The sequence below is a fragment of the Rhinolophus sinicus genome, linkage group LG02 (assembly GCF_036562045.2).
Source record: "Rhinolophus sinicus isolate RSC01 linkage group LG02, ASM3656204v1, whole genome shotgun sequence".
NCBI lineage: Eukaryota > Metazoa > Chordata > Mammalia > Chiroptera > Rhinolophidae > Rhinolophus > Rhinolophus sinicus.
The window spans coordinates 196,072,649-196,094,900 of NC_133752.1; the positions used below are offsets into that span (position 1 = coordinate 196,072,649).

Genomic DNA, 22,252 nt, shown 5'->3' on the forward strand with positions numbered 1-22,252 from the left:
CCCATTCTACCACATCTTACGGGAATGCCTCACATCAACTGCTAAATTCACACATAAAGATTGGTCCATTATCCAACCACTGTTTCAAATCAATTTGAATGTCCATTGCTGTACCAGGGCTACATTGTTGTAATTATTATACCTTTATAAAGTATTCTACACGTGGTAGGATAAGCCCTCTATTATAACTTTCAAAAGAAAATGTATGTATCTCTCCATCCAGATGTAGGGAGAGCGAGTATTAATATTGAATCTTCCAATTCAAGAACTAGAAAAGACCTCTATTTATTCAAAATTTCCTTTATTTTACTCAACAAAGTTGTATCATGTCTTTATACAAGTCTTAAATATTTCTTGTAAGGTTGCATGAGTAGCACAAAGGAGGTACTTAAGAATCCATCTCTTATCACCATTACTGTTAGCAATGGATTATTGCTATTAGGAGATGGAGGAACCCTCAGGGTTTGGGTGGTGGAGGTAGGTTCAAAACTAATTTTAGAAACGTCTAAACCAAACGGTTTTCCACAACTGTCAGTTTTCTCGGTCCACACTTTCCATAACCCTGGCATTAGGAAAACATTCTTACCTCTTGGCAAAAGGTCCTTGCAATGTCATCTAAGGAGTAGTCTTTCCAGACATCATCAGATGAAGCAAAATGGGGGAGGTACTCCCTTTTGGAATTTTTGACTTGTTGATTCTCCCATGAGACCTCTATTAAAACAAAAGAGATTTAGTTTATTAATATTTTCAAAGGTACATTTAAATGTTATGTTTCCTTTTCATCATAGCCTGTCTGGTAAAAATGGAGACTTTAATAAACCAAAACATGATGCACTATGTAATAAGTGGTATTAAAATAAATGGATGAACATTTTAGAAAAAATTAAATTAATCTACCTGCTATCTTATTCTAGGATAAACGTTAGAGTAAATTGTACATTAAGTAGAATAATAACACCATAAAAGTAGTAGAAGGAAATTAAGATGACTATTATATAATACATACAATACATAATCTTTCTGCGAAAAGTCCTTTCTAAGAAACACATTGGAGTCAGAAATCATTTAAACAATGACTAGGTCTAATAATATATTTATTTTTGTTTGGTTAAAAAACCCACACAAATAACAATGAAAGAAAAATGAGTGGGAAAAACTATTATACTATACATGGGAAATACAGGTTAATATCCATAATATATGAGCAGCTCTTATGAATCAATAAGATAAACATAAATACCCAACAGAACAACAGACCAAGATTATAAACAGGTAACTCACACAAAAAGGATTTTCAAAATCCAATAAACATATGAAAAACTGCTCAAACTCACTGGTAATTTAAAAAGTATAATGAACACTTTTTTCCCACTTGTCACATAGGCAGGGATTAAAGGGAGGGATAAAGAAAGCAAGCAGTTAGTTCCAGCTTGTGTATAGAAAACCTGGTACTTGAATACACTTAAGGCCCCTTCTAGAATTTATACTAAAGGAATACTAGGACCACTCAACAGATGCATTTGAGTAAGGATGCTTTCTACGTTGTTTATGAGAGGAAAACATTGATACAATTTAAATGCTCATTAATAGAGGGCTGCTTTTATAAATTGTGGTTCATCGAGCTTATAAAATACGATACAGATATTCAAAACAAAAGTGCTTGTCTAAATTAATGGACATGGAAATTTCCTTTGATATATATATTATTTCATGATTGAAATAAAGGACACCTGGCATAATTTAATTTTCATTTTAACACTTACTTTGTATATTTGTCCATCCCTCCGTCTATCCATCCGAAACAAAGTCTGGGAGGATAATCCACCAAAAAAAATATAGTGTAGGATTACAGGGAACTGTTATTTTGTGTTCATGTATTTTCTGGCTTTTTTTCCCCAAAAAGCATGTATTACTTTTATAATAAAAGAGAATAAATCTAAAATATAGCCATTTTCTCTCTCAAAGATGACTGCACAGAATCACAAATGGTTTCCCAGATTTATTTCCTAAAATGTCTACAAATAAGCTTCACTCAAATTAAGCACACATAACCACTCAGCTGCAGCTAACAAACTGCCAGTCATCTGGAATTCCATTTCCTATCTCAAAAAAAAGGAGAAGCAAAGGAAAAGGAAAAGCCTCCCCCAGTGGACCCTCTGGCTACACAGTAAAATGAAAGCCAGTCAGTCCTTCAGAACTCGGTCTGCAGTGCGGGGGGCGCCAGTGGGTCTGACTCGCCACAGAACCGGATCTGACTCGGTGGGACGCACATGGGAAGGGTCTCCAGCCCCGGCTTTGACAGGGCGCCCTGCGCACCCTCGCCTGGGGCACTGGCGCGCCAATGGCAGTTCCCAGGGACGCGCACAGCACAGGTACGAAGCCCACTGGTGCTCGGGACACCCCACGCCAGGCCCTGCAGGACGGAGCGCTGGCTGAGGTGGGAGGCCTGCCCTCGGGAGGCATCTCCCAGGAACTCGCGCAGCTCCAGCTGCCACAGCAGGGTCGGCCACACACTAAATGACGCCACATCCCGGGGCTTCCCTACCCTCAGGGGTACCCCACCTTCCGTTCTTCAGTGCAGCTTGATAATTCCTGCCACCTTCCGGTATCCCCTAAATTTCCTCTGAAGGAATCTCTGCTGATGTGAAACGGGGTGGAGAAGACACCCAACGCTTCAGGGGGCACTTAGGTATGACGTAAGCGCAGCTGAAGGAAATCGTCCCCCAGCATCATTGCTTCACCTGCCCGAGGGATGGCGTTTTTCATGATGGCAAGATGATGATGGCTTATTAAGAACACAAACTTAGCAAAAACAGAAATATGCTTTCAAATGAATAGAAAATATCGTTCTCTATGTAGAAAATTCATAGGGACTGGACAGCAGCAAATATCTGAACTAGAGACTCCCTCTTAACAGAGGTCAAAACAGCAGCAAACCTATAAATAGCTCTTGGTAATTAGTCCTTGTATAACACATTTCCTCCCCAAAATGAACACATATTAACAAATTTTATCCTGATCATTCATAGATAATAGAAAAGCAGGAATTCATATGAGAAATAAAAATGTATGTAAAGAAGTGAGTGGAATCACGTGCTACTTGTAAAAGCGAACCTTTGGAACAAATGTAAATAAGTGACATGTACTTTAAAGTGAAAGCTCTCTTAAGACTATCTTCCAAAAAGTCTAAGACCATCACACAGAAACAAATACTATGAAAACACTAGTAAGTAAAAATTTCAATCTAGAAAGATGAGAAACGGTATAGAATTTACCTGCCCACGTGCGTCGAGGCTGGAGCGCCAAGGAAAGCATTTCGCGGTGGGATTTCCTAAGTCGGTGAAAACTAGGAAACGTTGGAACAATCCAAATGGGAGGAATGCCGACTCTGGAAACAGACGGCCCGGCCCTGATTACTGGCTCTGCCACCTTCAGCTACTAACCACGCAACCTTGTGCTTTTTCCCTCGTGCAAAAAGAGACAGAAAATAGTGCCTGTGCCACAGATGGTCCGCTCCTTATGAGGATGAGATGGTGAATGTGCCTCCTGGGTCTCAGTGGACACACAGTGTATTTAAGATACACGAGGATAGAAAATCTGAGCCCATGATTTGATACCCAGACAAACTGATTTCTTAACTGGGAAGGCCACGAACTGTCGTGAAGATGTAAGAAATCAGAGAATACCGTTTCCAGGAGCACTTCCCAAGGAATCTACTAGAGATCAGGCTTCAAATAACCAAAATGACTGGAGAGGCAAATAAGAAAGATAGAAGCTAGTGAGCAGATGTGAGAAAGGTTTTCACTCCGAAAGGAGGGATCTTATGGAAGCTGGGTCAGTGAGACAGGAAGACCTACTTCTTGATGGCTTACACAGAAGGTAGACAACAAATCAAAACGTAGAAATGACCTTTGAACTGCTCCACATAATGCCACAGTTTTCTTTGTTTGGTTGATACCCTGGGCAACTGTCTGGGTTCCGTAGCTTTTCCCAAGCAAGTTAGTAAAGTGGGAATTCAAGTTAGCCAACCAATGGTCCAAATGAAATAGTTTCCATTTGTAACGATGTGTGGTGATGGATGTTAACTTAATGTGGTAACCATTTGGCAATATAAGCATACGATGTTCCTAAACTTTTTTGTTATCAGAGGGATTAGTCATTATGAATTTGTACCAACTGGACAGTTAACCAAGTTTACTATTTGGACGTGCTAAAGAGGCTGCATGAAAAAGTTAGACGATAACAACCTGAACTTTTCGCCAACAATTCATGGCTCTTGCATCACGACAGTGCATCAGCTCACACGGCACTGTCTGTGAGGGAGTTTTTAGCCAGTAAACAATAACTGTATTGGAACACCCTCCCTATTCATCTGATTTGGCCCCCAGTGACTTCTTTCTTTACCTGAAGATAAAGGAAATATTGAAAGAAAGACATTTGGATGACATTCAGGACATCAAGGGTAATACGACGACAGCTCTGATGACCATTCCAGAAAAAGAATTCCAAAATTGTTTTGAAGGGTGGACTAGGCGCTGGCGTCGGTGCATAACTTCCCAAGGGGAGTACTTTGAAGGTGACCATAGTGACATTCATCAATGAGGTATGTAGCACTTTTTCTAGGATGAGTTCACGAACTTAATTGTCTCACCTCATATATCAAATCATTATGTTGTACACCAAAAATTAACACAATGTTTTAATTCAATTATATCTCAATAAAATAAATAAAATTAAAGAAAAATAATGTCCATTACAATCAACCAGAAAGGATATGCTGCTACCATAAGATTCACCCACTGGGGCTGAGGATTTTGAACTGATAGGATGGCAGAGGGTACAATGGACAGCTCGCTGCTTTTAGGGATTCACCCTTTCCCACTACACACTAACAAACAGGCCTTTGTTTTGACAGCCATGGCGTAGAGTTTCAATATGATGTGGCCCCAAACTACTACGTCTTTAATGTAGAACACCCACAAAAAGATTTTGCCTTCTAACTGAAGGATTTTTAATTTCATTAAGAAAGTTATAGAATAAGTATTCAATAGGGAAATAGGCATGAATAAGATTTTATTTTAAAATGATCTCTGAGACTGGGTATAGAAGACAGATTGGAATAGGGCCATGCTACGGACAAAATGACACCAGTTAGGGGGCAGCAATGAGAACTTGAGCTAATGCTGCAGGAACAGGAACATACAGAAGAATAACTAGATATATCTCTCATATTTAATCAAATCAGAGATGCCTTTCATTGTGACATGTATCATTATATGTATCGCCAATAAAAAAGCCTGCTGTTAATTATTGATAAAATGGAAAAAATGAGATTTCCATGGTGAATTGAAATTGTATTATAGAACTTACCTTCTTACAATACTTAATAAGATATGCAAAAGAAAAAGATAGTAAAAATTAGCACACACAAAAAAAATTACCAGCACAAACTGAAGCAAAAAAAAACCAAAACAAAACAAAAAAACAATATGGGCAGCCAGAAAGCTTTGCTTCTAATTATGGTAGATTGGCTCATACTGAACCAACCCTTTAGCAGATAACAATTATAAACTCTGGCCAAAATATAAACAAACTATCTAAAGACACTGGAGAGCCACTGACATAAACTTGGAAAACTGGAATAACATTCATTGAGTTTCCTGTTATTTGTCCTTTTGCCTGAGGACAAGTCATTGCTGGAACCATGCTAAATGGCTAGAATTTGAATATAAACCCAGGGTCTTATTGGTGTTAGGAATCAGAAAACAGAGTTTAGGACTACCATAGCATCTCAAAAATAAGGAAGGAAAGCCCAGAAAGAAAAGCATAGCGGAAGCTCTCCAAAGTCTGTGAATACACCCTGCCAAAATCTCTGGCTAACTTCTGAACTACAGATGCGTACAGCAGACAACAAGAAACTCAACTAAGGCTAAAACAGCAAATATTTCAGGTGTTAACTCCCTCAGGGAAGACAAGATTACAGTTTAAGTCTAGCCACGTAAACTGCTAAAACAAAAACTTAAATTTTTCAGAGGAACATAACAGAATCCACAGTCTCTACAATGAAAAATATACTATATCCAGGATAAATTCCAAAACTACTTGAAATAGAAAAAAAAAATACAGGAAACTGTGATCCATATTCAAGAAAAAAGATATTCAATAAAGACCAAACTCTAAGATGACCTAAATGTTGGAATTAGCAGATAAAAAAATTTTCTATCAGTATTTGAGGATGTAAAGGAAAATATACTCCTAATTAATGCACACACATGAAATCTCAGCAGAACAACAGAAGTTGTAGCAATGTAGTTTGTGTTTACATGTAGGTAAAAACACAATGTATGATGGCAATATAACACAGGACAGGAGAGAAGATTGGGAAAACAACATTGTAAACTCCATACACTTCAGGTGAATTAGTATAATAGTACTTGAAGGTAGATTCTGAATATTAAAGATGTATAATGGAATAAAAGTGATCCATTTATCCAAATGTCTTGAAATTATGCAAACTCTACAGGAAAAACGTCAGGGGAGGGAGTAGGTGGACAGGGAAGAAAAGAGAGACACATAAAGCAAAAAGACAAAGATCCCATTTTGGAAGAAAATGTAACTCAGGGTACAAAATTACTTCACAGAACATCTTACTAAGAACATGAATTCAGTAAAAGGAGATGATAAAACAGCAAAACAAGATGAAAAGTAATATAGTAAACCAAAGAAAACACCATTATAAAAGTAATAAAGTAGATGCAGCAAGGAATACAATAGACCTCCATGAAAATCAAATTACAGGTATAGATAAAAGACCTAAGACGATCATTGTGAATACAGAGGGAAAAGACAATAAAATGGTTTGAGAGAATTTAAATGACAAGAAGACAAAAGCAGTCCAACAGAAGGATAATTTGTGTCACTGAAGTTAAAAATCTGAAAAATAGAACAGAAGATATTCAAAGATGCATACTATTACACCAAGAAATCCTTGACATAAAGAATTGAATTTGCAGATTGATTATAGATTGTGTTTTGGAAAATTGATACAGAAAGCTCAATACCAAGACATATCCTAGCCATACTACTTAAATTCAGGGATAAATAATTCTTTTTTTAAAAAATATTTTTATTAAAATACACCTCACATACAATATTATATTAGTTTCAAGTGTGCACCATAGTTATTCAACATTAATATGCCTAAAGAAGTGGTCACCATGATAAGTCCAGGAACCGTCTGACACTGCTATGTTATCACAATATTATTGACTGTATTCCCTAAGCTGTACATTATATCCCCATAATTGTTTTATACCTGAAAGTTTGAACTTCTTATTCCCCTTCACCTTTTCCCTCCTTTTTAAATTTATCAATTACAGTTGACACTCAATATTATTTTATATTAATTTCAGGTGTACAGCATAGTGGTTAGACATTTATATAATTTAAGAAGTGATCACCCTGACTAGTCTAGTACCCACTTGGCACTACCAGTTATTACCATATTATTGACTATATTCCCTATGTTTTACTTTATATCCCATGACTATTTTGTAACTGCCAATTTGCACTTCTTAATCTCTTCACCTTTGTCACCTGCCCCCAACACCCTCCCATCTATCACATCGATAAATCTAGTACCTAACACCGTATATAGTTATTACATTACTGACCACATGCCTTATGCTGTACCCTACATCCCCATGACTACTTGGTAACAACCAATTTGTACTTCTTAATCCCTTCCTCTTTTTCACCCATTCCCCAATCCCCTCCCATCTGGCAACCATCAAAATGTTCTCTGTATCTATAAGTGTGTTTCTGTTTTGTTTCTTTTGTTCTTTAGATTCCACATATAACCGAAATCACATTGTATCTGCCTTTCTCTGTCTGACATACTCCACTCAGCTCAATTCCCTCCAGATCCATCCATCCTGCCGCAGGTGACAAGAACCATTCCCTTTCATGGCCGAGCAATATTCCATTGTATACATGTACCACCTCCTCTCTATCTATTCTTCCATTGACAGACACCCAGGCTGCCTCCACATCTTGGCCACTGTAAACAATTCTGTAATGAACATATGGGTGCACAAGTTCCCCTTGAAGTAGCACTTGGGTTTCTTCGGATAAATACCCAGAAGTGGGATTACTGGGTCCTTCTTTGTCTCTTTTTATAGCCTTTGTTTTAAAGTCTATTTTGTCTAGTATAAGTACTGCTACCCCAGGATTTTTTTTTTCATTTCCATTTTCATGAAATAATTTTTTCCATCCCTTTACTTTCTGCCTGTGTGTATCTTTTGATCTGAAGTCAGTCTCTTGTAGGCAGTACATATAAGGGTCTTGTTTTCCTATCCATTCAGCCCTCCTATGTTTTTTTTTTTTTTTTTTTTTTTTTTTTTAAGGACAGCACAACTCACAGTGGCCCATGTGGAGGTTGAACTGGCAACCTTGGTGTTATAGCACCATGCTCTAACCAACTGAGCTAACCGGCCACCCCTCCTGTCTTTTGATTGGAGCATTTCATCCACTCACATTTGAAGTAATTGTTGATAGACAGGTAGTTATTGCTATTTTATTATTCTTTTTTTTTTTCCTTTTTCATCTTAAAGAAGTCTTTCTGAGATTTCTTGTAATATTGGTTTGGTGGTGATGGACTCCTTTAGCTTTTTTTTTTGTCTGGGAAGCTCATTATCTGTCCTTCAATTCTAAATGATAGCTTTGCTGAGTAGAGTAATCTTGGTTGTAGGTTCTTGCTTTTCATCATTTTGAATATTTCCTGCCAATCCCCTCTGGCCTGCAAAGTTTCTGATGAAAAATCAGCTGACAGTTTTATGTGGGCTCCCTTATAAGTAACTAACTGCTTTTTCCTTGCTGCTTTTAAGATTCTTTGTCTTTAACCTTTGGCATTTTAATTATGATGTGTCTTGGTGTGGGCCTCTTTTGGTTCATCTTTATTTGGGACTCTGTGCACTTCCTGGGCTTGTAAGTCTATTTCCTTCATCAGATTAGGGAAGTTTTCCATCATTATTTCTTCAAATAGGTTTTCAATTCCTTATTCTCTCTCTTCTCCTTCTGGTACCCCTATAATGTGAATGTTGGTATGTGTGATGTTGACCCAGAAGTCCCTTAAACTATCCTCATTTTTTTGCATTTTTTTCTTTTTGCTGTTCTGATGGGTGTTTTCTGCTATCTCATCTTCTAAATCATTGATTCAGTCCTCTGCTTCATCTAATCTACTGTTGATTCCCTATAATGTAGTCTTCATTTCAGTTACTGTATTCTTCATTTCTGACTGGTTCTTTTTTATGTTTTCTATCTCTATTTTTCTGTTTCCTATCTCTTTGTTGAAGTTCTCCCTGAGATCACTGAGCATCCTTGTAACCAGTGTTTTGAACTCTGCGTCTGGTAGATTGCTTGTCTCCATTTTGTTTAGTTCTTTTTCTGGAATTTTGTTTTGTCCTTTTGTTTGGGACATGTTTCTTTGTCTCCCCATTTTGGTTGCCTCCCTGTGTTTGTTTCTATGTATTAGGTAGGGCTGCTATGCCTCTCAGTCTTAGTAAAGTGGTCTTATGTAGTTTTGTCCTGTGGGGCCCAGCGGCAAAGTCTCTCTGGTCACCAGAGCTGGATGTTCCAGGTGTGTCCCTTGTGTGGGTTGTGTGTGCCCTCCTGCTATAGTTGACCCTTGTCCGTTGTCTGCGTGTCAATGGAAGAGATTCACCCTTGAGTTGACTGGTTGTGAGGACTGGCCATGGCTACAGTGGAGGAGCTGTTGTGCAGGGGCTGACCTTGCAGAGCAGGATTTGCTGTAGCAGGACTCTCGTACCTGCCCAGTCTTCCCTTTAGGTGTGCGGTCCTTGGAGGCAACCTGGTGATGCTCCAGCTCAGTCCAGAACTGGCCTCTGGGTGTGCCAGTTCTCAGGGCCTCCCAGGAGGGGCCCTGCCACAGGCCAAGGTCAGCTACAGCCTGTGCCCTGCTCAGGGTCACCTGGCATGAGCCACAAAGCAATCCACAGATGGCCACCACCTGTGCTGGGCTTGGAGGCGCCTCAAGAGGCCCAGCCAACTGAGGCTGGCTGTGGCTAATGCCGGGCTTAGAGCTGCTCAGAAAAAGGTATGGGACATACAGAAGCCTGACATTGCTTGTTTGGGTTTTGTGAAGCTTTGAGAGATTTTAGGAAAGTCTGCAGCATGAGCCAAGACAGGCTGTTTGTACGGAAAAGCCACTGGAAGTGGCTTGGGTGGGCCTAAAATTTGGGTGGGGTGGGGTGGGGTCCGGAAATCACCCAGGGCCTGGGTGAATGACCGGTGTTAGCCAGGTTGATGACTCAGATGTGGTGGCTGCCTGCATCTGCATGCCAGAAAGGGGGGCGGCTCAACAAAGGAACAATTGCTTCTGCCAGCTCCTTTGTCTGGGAGAAAGCTGCCCCTCCAGCCCTCGCTCTGGAGCCAGACAATTTAGTTCCTCCCCTTATGTCCCTGGCACCTTTCAAGCTGCTGCCCCAGTGCTGGAGCTCAGAGCGAGTGAGTCCATCAGCGAGTGAGTCCATGTGTGGGCCCTTTAAGAGGAGCACCTGGGACTGCAGCAGCCCTTTGTCTCCCTCAGCCACAATTTCCTCAGGTTTTCACAGACAGAAGTTATAGGGATTTCTCTTCCTGGCACTGGAGCCCTGGGCTGGGGAGCCTGGTGTGGGACTGGGACCCCTCACTCCTCCATGGGGGATCTCCACAGCCAAGATGTCCCTCCCAATTTTTAATGGTCAGTCACGGGTGTGGAACCAGCCTGTTTTGCATCTCTGCCCCTCCTACCAGTCTCGAAGTGGCTTCTTCTGTATGCCCTTAGTTGTAGGACTTCTGTTCAGCTAGACTTCAGGCGATTCTCAATGATGGTTGTTCTGTAGTTTAGTTGTAATTTTGATGTGGTTGTGAGAGGAGGTGAGAACAGCATTTACTTCCTCCACCATCTTGACCAGAAAAAATCAGGGATAAATAATTCTTAAGGCAACCAGTTACAACCAAGGAGAAAATTAGGCAGGTCTCAGACTTCTCCACAGCCAGACTTAGTACCAGAAACAGTGGATCAAAGTCTACGATGTTCTGACGGGGGAAAGTGTGACCTGTGATATTACATGCAGCCAAAAAAAGATAGTCAAATTTTCCTCAGTTTCATTTCAATTTCTATTTATCTGATATACTCAAGTAAAAACTTATGTAAAATAGCATCTATATGAACCTATTTTTACAAATATATTTCTTTCTGTCTGTCTCTCCTTTGCACGATCTGTATGGAAAGATGCCAGGATTGATGCTGACAGGGGTTAGGACCAGTTTGATGATTCACTTCATCTCTTCAGTCCTCTGCCTCTGTGCCCACCTCACACAGCTGCAATGAAGATGAGAAGGGACAGTACAGAACATGCTTAGCCAGTGCCTGGCACGCACCAAATGTTCAATACGTGGAGCCAACTCTTATGATTATCAAATTGGTGTATAAACTTTCTTGTGATGAGAACCCTCCCTAATCAGTCTAGATGCCACCTTTGGTCCCACTTGGGCTAACCGCACAGCCCATGCTTCAGACAAACACGTCCCCCACCCCAGGGGCTCATTCCCTCGATGCTTGTCGCATGCGTCCTATGGATCCTGGTCCTGCGAAAGAGCCTCCTGGCTCTTAGGCAGCCATCCCTCTTCCTTCTGTGACCATCCCATGACATTTGCTCTTCTCTCAAAGGCACTTAAATAGTTTGTTTTGGAGCTGAACAATTCAAATCTTGATGCCACCACAAATTAGCTGTGTGACATTGGGAAATGCATTCATAACCCATGAGTCCAAGTTTCCTCATCTGAAAAAGGGGATAACAACACCTTTCTTACAAAGCTACTGAGAGAAATCAAAATTAAAATCAAGGTTTATAAAGTATCTACATAGAGCACAATAGATGCTTTCTATGATTCTTTTTTATGTGACTTATTTTATCTTACCTGTCCTATTTAATATGCATGTCTCTCTCTCTCTCTTTCTCTCTCTCTCTATATATATATATATACACACAACATACCTGTCCTATATTATATGTATATATTAACACACACACACACACACACATACACACACACACACACACACACACACACACACACTTCTTAAAGATAGAGTATATTACTTGGTTTTGTAACCAATGAAGGGCCTCGCAGTACAGGACCTTGGAAGGTTACCTTGTCTAGTAATTCCCCAAACTTGAGAGGCTTTACAAAGGAGAGTCCTGGAATCTGCCGTTAGCTGTCTTGGTTAATGAAACCGAGCTGAAATCGGAGAATTTGTCATTTGTAAGCTTGCTAGTGAGGCAGATCTGAGCATCATGGAAGGTGCTCCGTGAATACAGGCTGTGCTGAATTAAGTTGAAATGAGACAGTGACAACCCATCTTGAATGAGCCAGTCACAGGCGATAAACCTGAAGGAAAAACCACTTGCCTCAAGTGAGCAAAGGGCTGCAAGGGAGACTCGCGATTGCATTGCTCACGCTCTGCCTCACGCAGCCGCTGTCTCCAGAACCACCCAGCAGGTGGACAACTCGGCACTGTGCTGACGCGGCCGGGACAAAGCAAGGACGGCACTTCCTTCTCAAGGTTCTAAGCTGCCTGTACATGTCCAATGTGACTGTAGAAACTATTTGCCCTTTCATAGCAAGATCTGCCCACCTTTAAATGAATAACATGTTCATTATCAAGACATTTTGAAAATACAGAAGCAGCAGAAAGAACCAAACAACACCCAGAGACATATCACTTACATCTGTATTCTGGCATTTCTTTCCAATCGCTTGCTGCTATTCCACACACCTTTTCCACGTTATCGTGACCTTCATGGCCACCACGGCTCGTGGCCGCCCACTATACCATGTGGATGTGACGCACCCTTTCCCTTTGTTCAATGTTTATGTTGTTCTCATAAATCATGATGCCGTGACTATCTTTGGGGATAATGCATTTTCCATATTTGACAGTGTTTCCTCAGGACACATTCACAGAAGAGGAATTCCCACGCCAAGGATACTTTAATAAAAGGACGTACCTTGATTTCCTACAGAATACCGAAGGTTCAAGTCATTATTTACACGGAGGTTCTGCAAAAACATGTTATAATCCACGCCAGTCTCTTTATCAATGCTGTAGTGTTGTGCAAACCTAAAAGAGAAATATTCTTTAGTGATCAGAAATTGTGATGCAGAGATTCTGAAATGAAGAAAGTTTGTTACTAAGGTTTCCTTTACACTGGGGTGGATGTTAATTTTAATGTGTGTTTCTAGCTAGAGCTGGAATTAAAAGTAAACCCTAGGAAATATTATGCTTTATTTAAAAAACCACAGATACTTCAAAGGTGACCACTTTTCTCTGTCCACTGGTGGATGCATATAGATTCAAATGGGACAGGAACGTTTCAGGACCCAGTAAGGGCAGGACCCTCCTGCAGCACCAGGAAGGTCTGCCCCTTCTCTGGGAGGAGGAGGGGTGGCCAGGGCCTGTGTTGCACGGAAGCCACCTCTGCACTCGGAACAAAAGTACATCCCACTTTCCTTTAATTATTGGGGTTTGCGGGGGAGGTGGATCTGGGCCATGACACGTTAACATAAAATTTCTACAACCAGAGAAATCTAGAGCCAGGTGGAGGGGAGAACATAGCCCATCTCCTTGACCAAGCATATCATTTTATCAGAGAAACTGAGGCCCAAGATGACATGCTGTTTCAAAGCAGTTAATTGTGGCGAGAAGGGGGGCTTTTTTGGCACATTCTATGATGTCGATATGCAAAAAGAAAAACGTTACGCACAACCAATATTTCTCCCAGAAATATACTGAGATACTCTTTTTTTAAGTTAAGATAAATAGGACGTTTGGAATTTTTTTCCCCATTATTCAAATGTGCCACTTGATAAATGATTTCCCAGATAATTTCTGCATTATTACATTTATTTTTTTTAAATGACAGTTTTTAAATGTTTGGTTACATTATCTCCATATGTGTTGGTTTCTATAATTACCTAATCTCACACTGCTTTCTAAAAATTTAGTAATTATCACTTAAAGTATTTGTTATTTTTCTGTTTTCCAAATTTAACAAAGAGTAATGTCATGTATTCATTTCAACGCATACCTTTTCTTCCACCCTGATGAATCTTGCCTATTGTTCTAATAAGAAAAATTATCCCGAGACATGATAGCTGCCAGATGTTAACACTGAGAGTCCCGGAATAGCTCCATCTCTCATCCATAGTGTCTGCCTTGTGAAAAGAAGGCTGTAAGCTCAAGGACCCAGAAGGTGCCACCTTATGTTTTCCTTTTGAGTAGCTGCCCTGTAGAAAGTGATGGCTACTGTACTGCTCCAGAAAAATGCCGAAGTGCTAATAAAATGATCTCGTCACCAGATTCCTCGTTTTCTGGGAGTATCCAACATTCCTTCAAGCTGGTATGTATTTTCTCAGAAGAGACTCCTGGCCTTTCCCGATGCCCCACCCACCCACATTCATCACACCTGCTGCATATTCACTGAGCACAGACAGAATCCCGTACAGTTACTCGCGGATAAATTTCAAGAATGAAGCATCAGTACTGGCCAAGCATGCAGTATCTCAACAGGCGTTTTTACAAGAATAAAGGCCTGGGAGACAGAAGCAATCCTAAGATGCAACAATCAAGGCTATTTTCCCAGGCACCTATCTCTGGCCAGAGAGCTCACACATCTGCAGAGCCCTAGAGGCAAGTCATCAAACAGGAAGGCCGACTCTAGGGGCAAAGGAAATGATGCCAACAGCCCCATAACCTCGCTGGCATTGCCACCTGGAAATGTCTGTGCCTGGGCTTCACCCATCGGCTCAGGCAGCAGGCTGACCTCCAGGGAGTGAGCAAGCGAGAGTTTTTCAGGCTGTTCATAAATTATTTTACCTGGGTTCAAGTACTTTGGCCTGCAAGACGATGGAGGCTTGGGTGGTATAAAATGGGAAAGAAAAAAAAAGAAAAAACAGGGGCAACCGGTTAGCTCAGTTGGTTAGAGTGTGGTGCTCTTAACAGCAAGGTTGCCGGTTCGATCCCCACATGGGCCACTGTGAGCTGCGCCCTCCACAACTAGACTGAAACAACTACTTGACTTGGAGCTGATGGGTTCTGGAAAAACACACTTAAATAAATAAAAGTTTAAAAAAAAAACCCAATGGGTCTCAGAATAGTCTGATTAAGTATAAAATCTTATTTCCACAGGCTGGATGGTATTCTGCAGCCTAAAAAGAGCTACTTATCAAAGAGTGAAGGGCGCTAATAGGATCTTTAGAGTTTGATATAGTCACTGTGAACCAAGCACCTACTATGCGGCTAGCACATAGTGGTCATACTTTGTACATTACGTGGAATCTTCACACCAGACCTTTACACCAGCTCTTCAGCCTCCATTTCCTCACTGAGTCTCAGAGAGGCCCAGAACCTCCAAAGGCCCTGGAACTAGGGAAGGCAGAGCACAGGCCTGACTCCAGGCCTGACTCAAAGTCCAGGCCATTCCTACCACGCCAAGCACCGAGGCCTGATATTAAATAGAAAGCCATAAGATTTAAAAAAAAAAAAAGGATTCAAAAAATGCATTGTGTTTCTTGCTCAAAAACTAAAAAGGCAAAATTAATACTGAAGCAGCTTCTGAAGGAAAGAGTATATTCTTGAGCTTCAATAAGAAAAGCATTAAAGCAATTGAAGAAATGGGCTACTTTCATCTTTTGCGTTTCCATTCTAAAGGAAAGCAATTCTATTAAGTTTCCAAGCCTTATCAAGAAAACAGTAGTGTTTTTGAGGCTTAAAAAAAAAATCTCAAATAGAAATTTGTGGAGTTCTTTATTATTCAATACTTACGAGATGGGGAAACAGACAGTAACATTTTTTATAGATTTACTAGGTTGGAGACTGCAGTGCCAAATGCAAGGTTTATTGTCAAATAAAACACTGTTTTGTTTTTTGATTGCCTGTTTTAAAAGAGTGTTGCTTCTGTTCTATAATTGCGTGCACAAAATTATTTAATTTGTTTTGTTTGGATCTTATTCTGGACACTTTCCCAGCCGGAAAGATGTAAAAATTAAAACATCTATTATGGCTTTTATATTCTGAGGTGGGTTATAAAAAGGAAAAAAGAAGAAATTATTCAAAAGACTAGGAAATACCCAGTTTTTAAAAGTCTCCTTGCTTTTCAGACCCTGCAGTGCCCATGGCACAGTCACACACCGTCTTGACTTCCTTGCTGTCAGAGAAAATTCTTCTACTCCTAACAGAACCAACACTCTTTGTCACAGTATGTGGAGAACCACAGCGACGCACTGAACAGCAATGGATAACTGCAGTGTCATGAGAAACTCCCAGGCTCAGGTGAAATCCTCAGGCCTGGTACTTTTGTTGGTGGCCTGGAGGACATTCCGAAAAGTGGGACAAGGTAGGAGCAGGGAGAGTACCTCTCAGGTGAGTACTATATAAACAAAGTTAAACATGGGGCCGCCTTCCAGCGGCTTCCACTCAAAACTCAGAAGCCAAATGTTCTGGAGTTCCCTGGAGGCTCCAAAGATTGCCCGTGCTGACTCCCACACGCTGCCCTCGAGTCATGAGCAGGTGGCAGTGGCCTTCAAACGCCAAGGAGCCACCAAGTGTTCATTAGTCACTGGCCCCCGCTGCAACGCGCCACCCCCCAACCTCAGCAGTACCAGTCCTCAAAGGAAAATTACGTGCAGTTGGCATATCAGGATGGAGAGCCAAGAGGGGGCACATCAACGAATGAACAAATCCTGAGATGTTTCATTCTTCTCCTCACCCCAGGCGTTGAGTCAGAGTCAACTGGGAGCTGGAAACACATGGGATGGACGCTGTGGTGCCAACCAGGGAAAGGCAGACGATTGGTGATGGATTACTTAAATATTCGAGATGAGTTAAATCTGCCAGCCAGATGACGCTCACGCCCTAGGGTACTTAAGGAATTAGAACCATTAGCTCTCATTTTTGAGAATCCATGGAGAGCCGCACGAACATGGGAGAAATGCCAAGCGAGTGAGTGCCTCTTCAAAACAGTGCAGGCAGAGAAGGCGGGAGGGAGGACAATGCGTGGATCCAATGAAGCCGGCGGGCCCCATTTTGAAATTGGTTTGAGGTTCTACCGAGCAATCTCTCAGCGCACCTTCATTTACTTACTTTTTGTATTCGTCGTCTTTCATCTTCACACAGAAGGTCTCCAGAACCCTCCTCAGCTCACATGGTTGGACCAGACCAGTCTTGCTAACATCAATGAGCTCGAGAGCTTTGATAACAGTTTTAATGTTTTTGAAAATCTGTGTATAAAAGTGATTTAGGAGAAGTCAAAAGATCCAGTGTTGAAAACCAAAGCGGTAATGAAAAAAAAAGTGAAAGTTTTTAAATGCTTCTTTTAAAATACAATGTTTTCAAAGACTCACAGTCGTAGGTATTACAAAATGACATGTCTATGGAAAAAAAGAACACTTTGCACTTACTGAATGTTTTCAAGGCAATTTTCTCTGTAAATGGTCTTAGTAAGTTTAAAAAAAAACACAAAAAAACCTCTACCTGATGTGAAGCAATAAGTCTCAAGCACAATTCATTCCCTTTTAAGCCATATGAAAAATCTTTTTTGTTATTAGGTTGGTGCAGAAGTAATTGCGGTTTTTGCAATTATTTTTAACCTTTTAAACCACAATTATTTTTGCACCAACCTAATAACTGATACTTAAAAACTATAGTTCTGGCACACCTGGACTTGTACAATTTTGATTTTTCACAGCCACATGCACACTATTTTTTACTAGGAGCTGAATGAAAACATAAGACTGTATATTTCAACCCCTCTGAATTTTTCAGAGGTGTTACAGGAAAGTTCTAGCGAAATCATTCCCAAATTCAGCAAATGCACATTGACTGGTCACACAGACGTGAAAGGCATTTGGACAGGCCCTGTGGAGACACAGGGAGCGCTGAACTGAGCACTTGCCCTGAAGCTACTTAGATTGAGAGGAGAGAAACATCCAGTGGGGCTCCCCACGTGTCAAGCACAAAGCCATGTGACTGACTCCTGCCAACCCACATGAAGGCAGTGGGACTGTGTCCCCAGTTTTAGAGGAAACTGAGGTGCAGGGAGGCTACAGGAGTCACCTGACGTCACCCAGCTGGACGCCGATGATACTGGGATTCCAACCAGATCAACTCCTTACCCACACCACCCGGCAGAGGAGGTAAGACATGTAAGTAAATATTCACCAAAGCTGGGCCGTGGGGACAAGAGACAAATAACAGAGACAAATGAGGGGCTGGAGGCCTTCACAGAGGAGAGCTAGTACTTCAGGCCAGAGCCCTCTGGGGGGCTTCCTGCAGGAGGCAGCATCTGAGTTGGGAGAGGCGGTGGGGTGCTGAGCAGCACCCCCGCCCTGCTCGAAGCCCTCCAGAGGCCCCATCCCATGCAGGTCAGGACCAGGTCTTGCCGTGACCCCCCTCAGGCCCCTCAGACTGGCTCCTCGCTGCTCTCCCACCTCAGATCCCCCCACCGGCCCCTGGCTCTCCCTTTCCTGCCAAACTGGCCCACTGCCCCTCCTGAGTGCCAGGCTCTCCCTGCGTCAGGGCATTCGCACCTGTGGTTCCTTCTGCCTGGAACCTTCCTCCCCAGAGCCCACCGCCATCTTATCACACAGGCCTCCGCTGACCTCACGTGTAAGTACTTCTCACCAACTGCTGCAATGCCTGTCTTCCCCGTCTGTCCCCCCGGGAATGGTGACTCCCTGAGATCAGAGCTCTCTCCGTTCATGACCTCAGGCCCTGGGCCGTGGACAGCCGCAGGCAGTGTCCAGGCTCAGTAAGTGTTTGTTCAAGTGAATGAATGAATCCTCTCCTTTCCCAGCTGCTGGGCGAAGCCACACGCTGAGGGAGGCTTGTCAGGTGTCTGCACATACCTCCTCAGGGCCACGCTGAATGTCATGACAATGACGGTAACATGATAACTGAACAAATAGTAAGTGAGTGTTGGTTACGTGCACAGCCCCGTGCTAAGTTATATACGCATCTCCCATTTCTAACAACCAGAGTGTGTTGGCTGAAACAATCCTCATATCCGAAACTGGGGTACCAAGTGAGGAAAAGTGGGGGCGGCATCAGCGGGCGGTGTGCCCACCCTCGGCTCCATCGCTTCGTCCAGAAGAACCTCGCCCAGCAGGGACAGCCCACGCGCCCACGGCGAATCCAAACCTCAGCACTCGGTCTGCTGTCAAGTTAGTTCACCTCCTCTGGTGAAACGGAGAACATGAGACGATGTGCTTTTTTAAACCCCAAAGCAACCCATATGGACCCCCGCGTGGAACGCCGGGAGGCAGGAGTCTGGCACAGAACTCACACCCACCAGAGGTATGTCTCCAAGTTTCTTATCATTTGTCAGACTGAAGTTTGGCAAGATCGGAACTGAGCTGCAGATGGCGAGGCTTATCAAAAGCAACGTGAGGGCCGCGATGTGCACAACTTGTCCCGTGCAGGGCAGGACAGAAGAGACAGGTACAGAGGACGTGCACGGCGGGGGTCCCCGGGCCGAGGCCATTCCCTGCCTCACCCCTGTCGCTGCTGCTTAGAAAGGGAGAAGAGGGCAGGAGAGGAAACGGTAACGAGGAAAACTAGGATGGTGTGGGCAGCATCTAGCTCCTTTCTAGGCCAGCTAGACATTTGCCATTTTGGTGTAACTGGGATGAGTCTGCACTAAGAGCCAACTGTCTCCTGCTTCCCTCCCACCCCCACGCCAGCTCCCACTTTCACGATCACGCCCCACCCCACAGGTCCTGGCTCCAGCCATACTGAACCAGTTCAGTTCACAAGCACAGCAGGGTCTCTGTGCAGCCTGGAAAGTCCTCGCCCAGCCTGCCAAGCCCCACATGGTCTGACCCCCCACCAAGCCCTGTGGACCTCACCCCTCCCACTCACCCCTCCTCCCTCTGCTCCCTGTTCTTTCTCACACACACCAGCGCTCATCCCCCAAGGCGATGCAGCCAGGTCTCCCCTGCGGGGCAGCTCCCTCCGGCCTTCCCAACTCCGTCACCGGCCTCCACGGCCTGCACTGAAGTCACCCTCATGCCCTCTGACCACGTGCTACATTTTCCTTCTTCACATTCACCTGCACCTGGGCAGTTCATCTTTCTTCTGGTTATTGTCTTTCTTCCTCCACCAAAACGCACACTCCATGTGGGGGGGACTTGCTTTTGTTTGCTGCTGTGTCTTTGGGACTCTGTCCAGCACCTGGACGGAGTGGGTGCTCGCCAATATTTGCAGAGTGGGTCACCATGCTGCCTGCTGCCAGTGCGCCCTGCCTGGCCCTGCCAGTGTCCCCTCTGGGGCGGGATCTGGTGCCTTCTCTTGCGACTCTCCTGATCCCGCCCCCACCTGTCACTGGCCCCCTGACTTCTATCTTGACACCCTGGTGTATTCCTGCCTACACTGGGACCCAACTCCCTCCTGTGCACTCTCCCCACTCCTGGCCTCTGCTCTCCAGGTGACCCTCCCCACCCTTCAGGGCCCCACTGCTTCCAGGCAGCAGTGCTCCGGGAGGGCCAGACCCAGGGAGGGAGGGGAAAACTGGTGCACCGTTAACAAAAGGAGGGCCACTGCCTCTTGCTTCCTCTTGCCCTGTGGCTGCCGAGAGATCAGCCCGAGAGAGACGCTCTCCAGGCCTGGCTCCATTCCCTGTGGAGGCCCGACACCCTGTCCTGCTTTCCTGGTGCAGCAAACTCTTGCCCGCTGCCTGTGTGGTATGCCTGCAAGCTAACGAGTGCTTTCCACATTTTTAAATGGTTGAAAAAATCAAAAGAAGGATATTTTGTGACATGTGCGAGTTACGTACATTTGAAATTTCAGGTTCCCAAGCAAATCTGACTGGCGCCCACCCACACCTGTTTATTTACATGTTGCCTGTGGCTACTTCCCCTCAAGGCCAGAGTCGAGTAACTGGACCGAGCGTCTGGTCCGCGAAGATAAACACACTTATGATCCTTACAGAACAAGTTCACGTCCCCTGTCCCGCTCTCCCCCATGCTCTCCCACTCATATCTGAGGGGGTGACAAGTGTCAGAGGGCTTTGTGTACACGAACACGAGGAGCAGCACTGAGGATTTAAAAAGAAAACCAAAAGAACAGTTAGGTATGAATTTAAAGACTCGGGGCCCAGGAAATGGGCCTCTTCAGAAGCCGCCCAGAGTCTTCTCTGCCCAGCCATGCACCCCGCCCCTGTCCAGACTCAGGCAGCCGGGACCCGCCAGGGGCCCGCTACCCACTATTTGGGGCAGAATAGTGCACGACCAGCCACAGGCTCCGAAAGGAGCCTTTGAATCCCAGCTGCATGCTATTATTCAGGTCACCTTGGAAGAGCCACCTGACTGCCCTGAACTCAGCCTCCTCGTCTGTGACAGGGGAATGAGTGAGCTGCTGTGGGCGGTGCCTGAGGTGAAAAGCTCACGTGTGCGAGTGCCTCACAGGGGACATACTCAGTACACGGTCAGCAGAGCTGCTGACAGAGAGCCAAAGACCCAGAACAATACACACTCGTGTGGGGAACAGAACGAGGCTGAACCACACTCCTCCCCTCCCAGCCGACTCCTCCACCCCCTTCACTGCCCTACTGCCCCGCCCACGTTAACAGAAGCCTCGAGAAGGCAGAAGGGCTTGAGTGGGCAGGAGTCCAGGGCCAAGGACGGGGCCTGGATCAACGAATGTTTGTTGAGAGAGTGAATAGATGGATGATGGATGGAATGAGGGGGGATGGATGGATGGATGGATGGACAGACAGAAGGATGGATGGACAGATGGATAAATGATGGATGGAAGGATGGATGACAGATGGATGGGGTGACTGGAGCATTCATGGGGAAGAAGCTTCTGTAAGCCATGGAACTCCTTATGTAGACAGCAGAGGTCCCTGAAGAAGGGCACATAGGCATTTCATTTCCCAGAGGACTCAGTGATCTGCTCTGCACCTTCCTGGGACCGGAACTGAGAATTGGACAGAGACAATACAGCGGGGCGGGGGGGGGGGGAGCAGGTTAGAGCAATCTGCATGCCTCTTGTTGGCATGGACAGGACGTGTGGATTTTCCATGGGTTAAGTGGAGACCAGGAAAGGTAGAAGCTCGAGCTGCCCTGCTCCCAGGGGCTGCTCATCAGCGGAGGGGAGCCGAGAAGCCTGGGGCTGTGAGGCGGACCACCA

The 22,252-nt window shown here is 43.9% G+C and overlaps 1 protein-coding gene across 7 annotated transcripts in view; it reads right to left on the reverse strand.

Annotated features, from left to right (window-relative positions):
• The window catches only part of EFCAB6 (EF-hand calcium binding domain 6), a 215,066-nt gene that overhangs the window by 147,830 nt on the left and 44,984 nt on the right, over positions 1-22,252 (reverse strand). For 6 of the 7 annotated variants that reach the window (XM_074326517.1, XM_074326519.1, XM_019715052.2 and 3 more), the window contains 3 exons: positions 17,207-17,343; positions 13,074-13,186; positions 587-711 (listed from right to left, as the gene is read on the reverse strand). In XM_074326517.1, coding sequence (XP_074182618.1) covers positions 587-711; positions 13,074-13,186; positions 17,207-17,343 — 375 coding nt within the window. The remainder of the gene's footprint in view (positions 1-586; positions 712-13,073; positions 13,187-17,206; positions 17,344-22,252) is intronic. The other variant, XM_074326521.1, reaches the window with a different exon arrangement.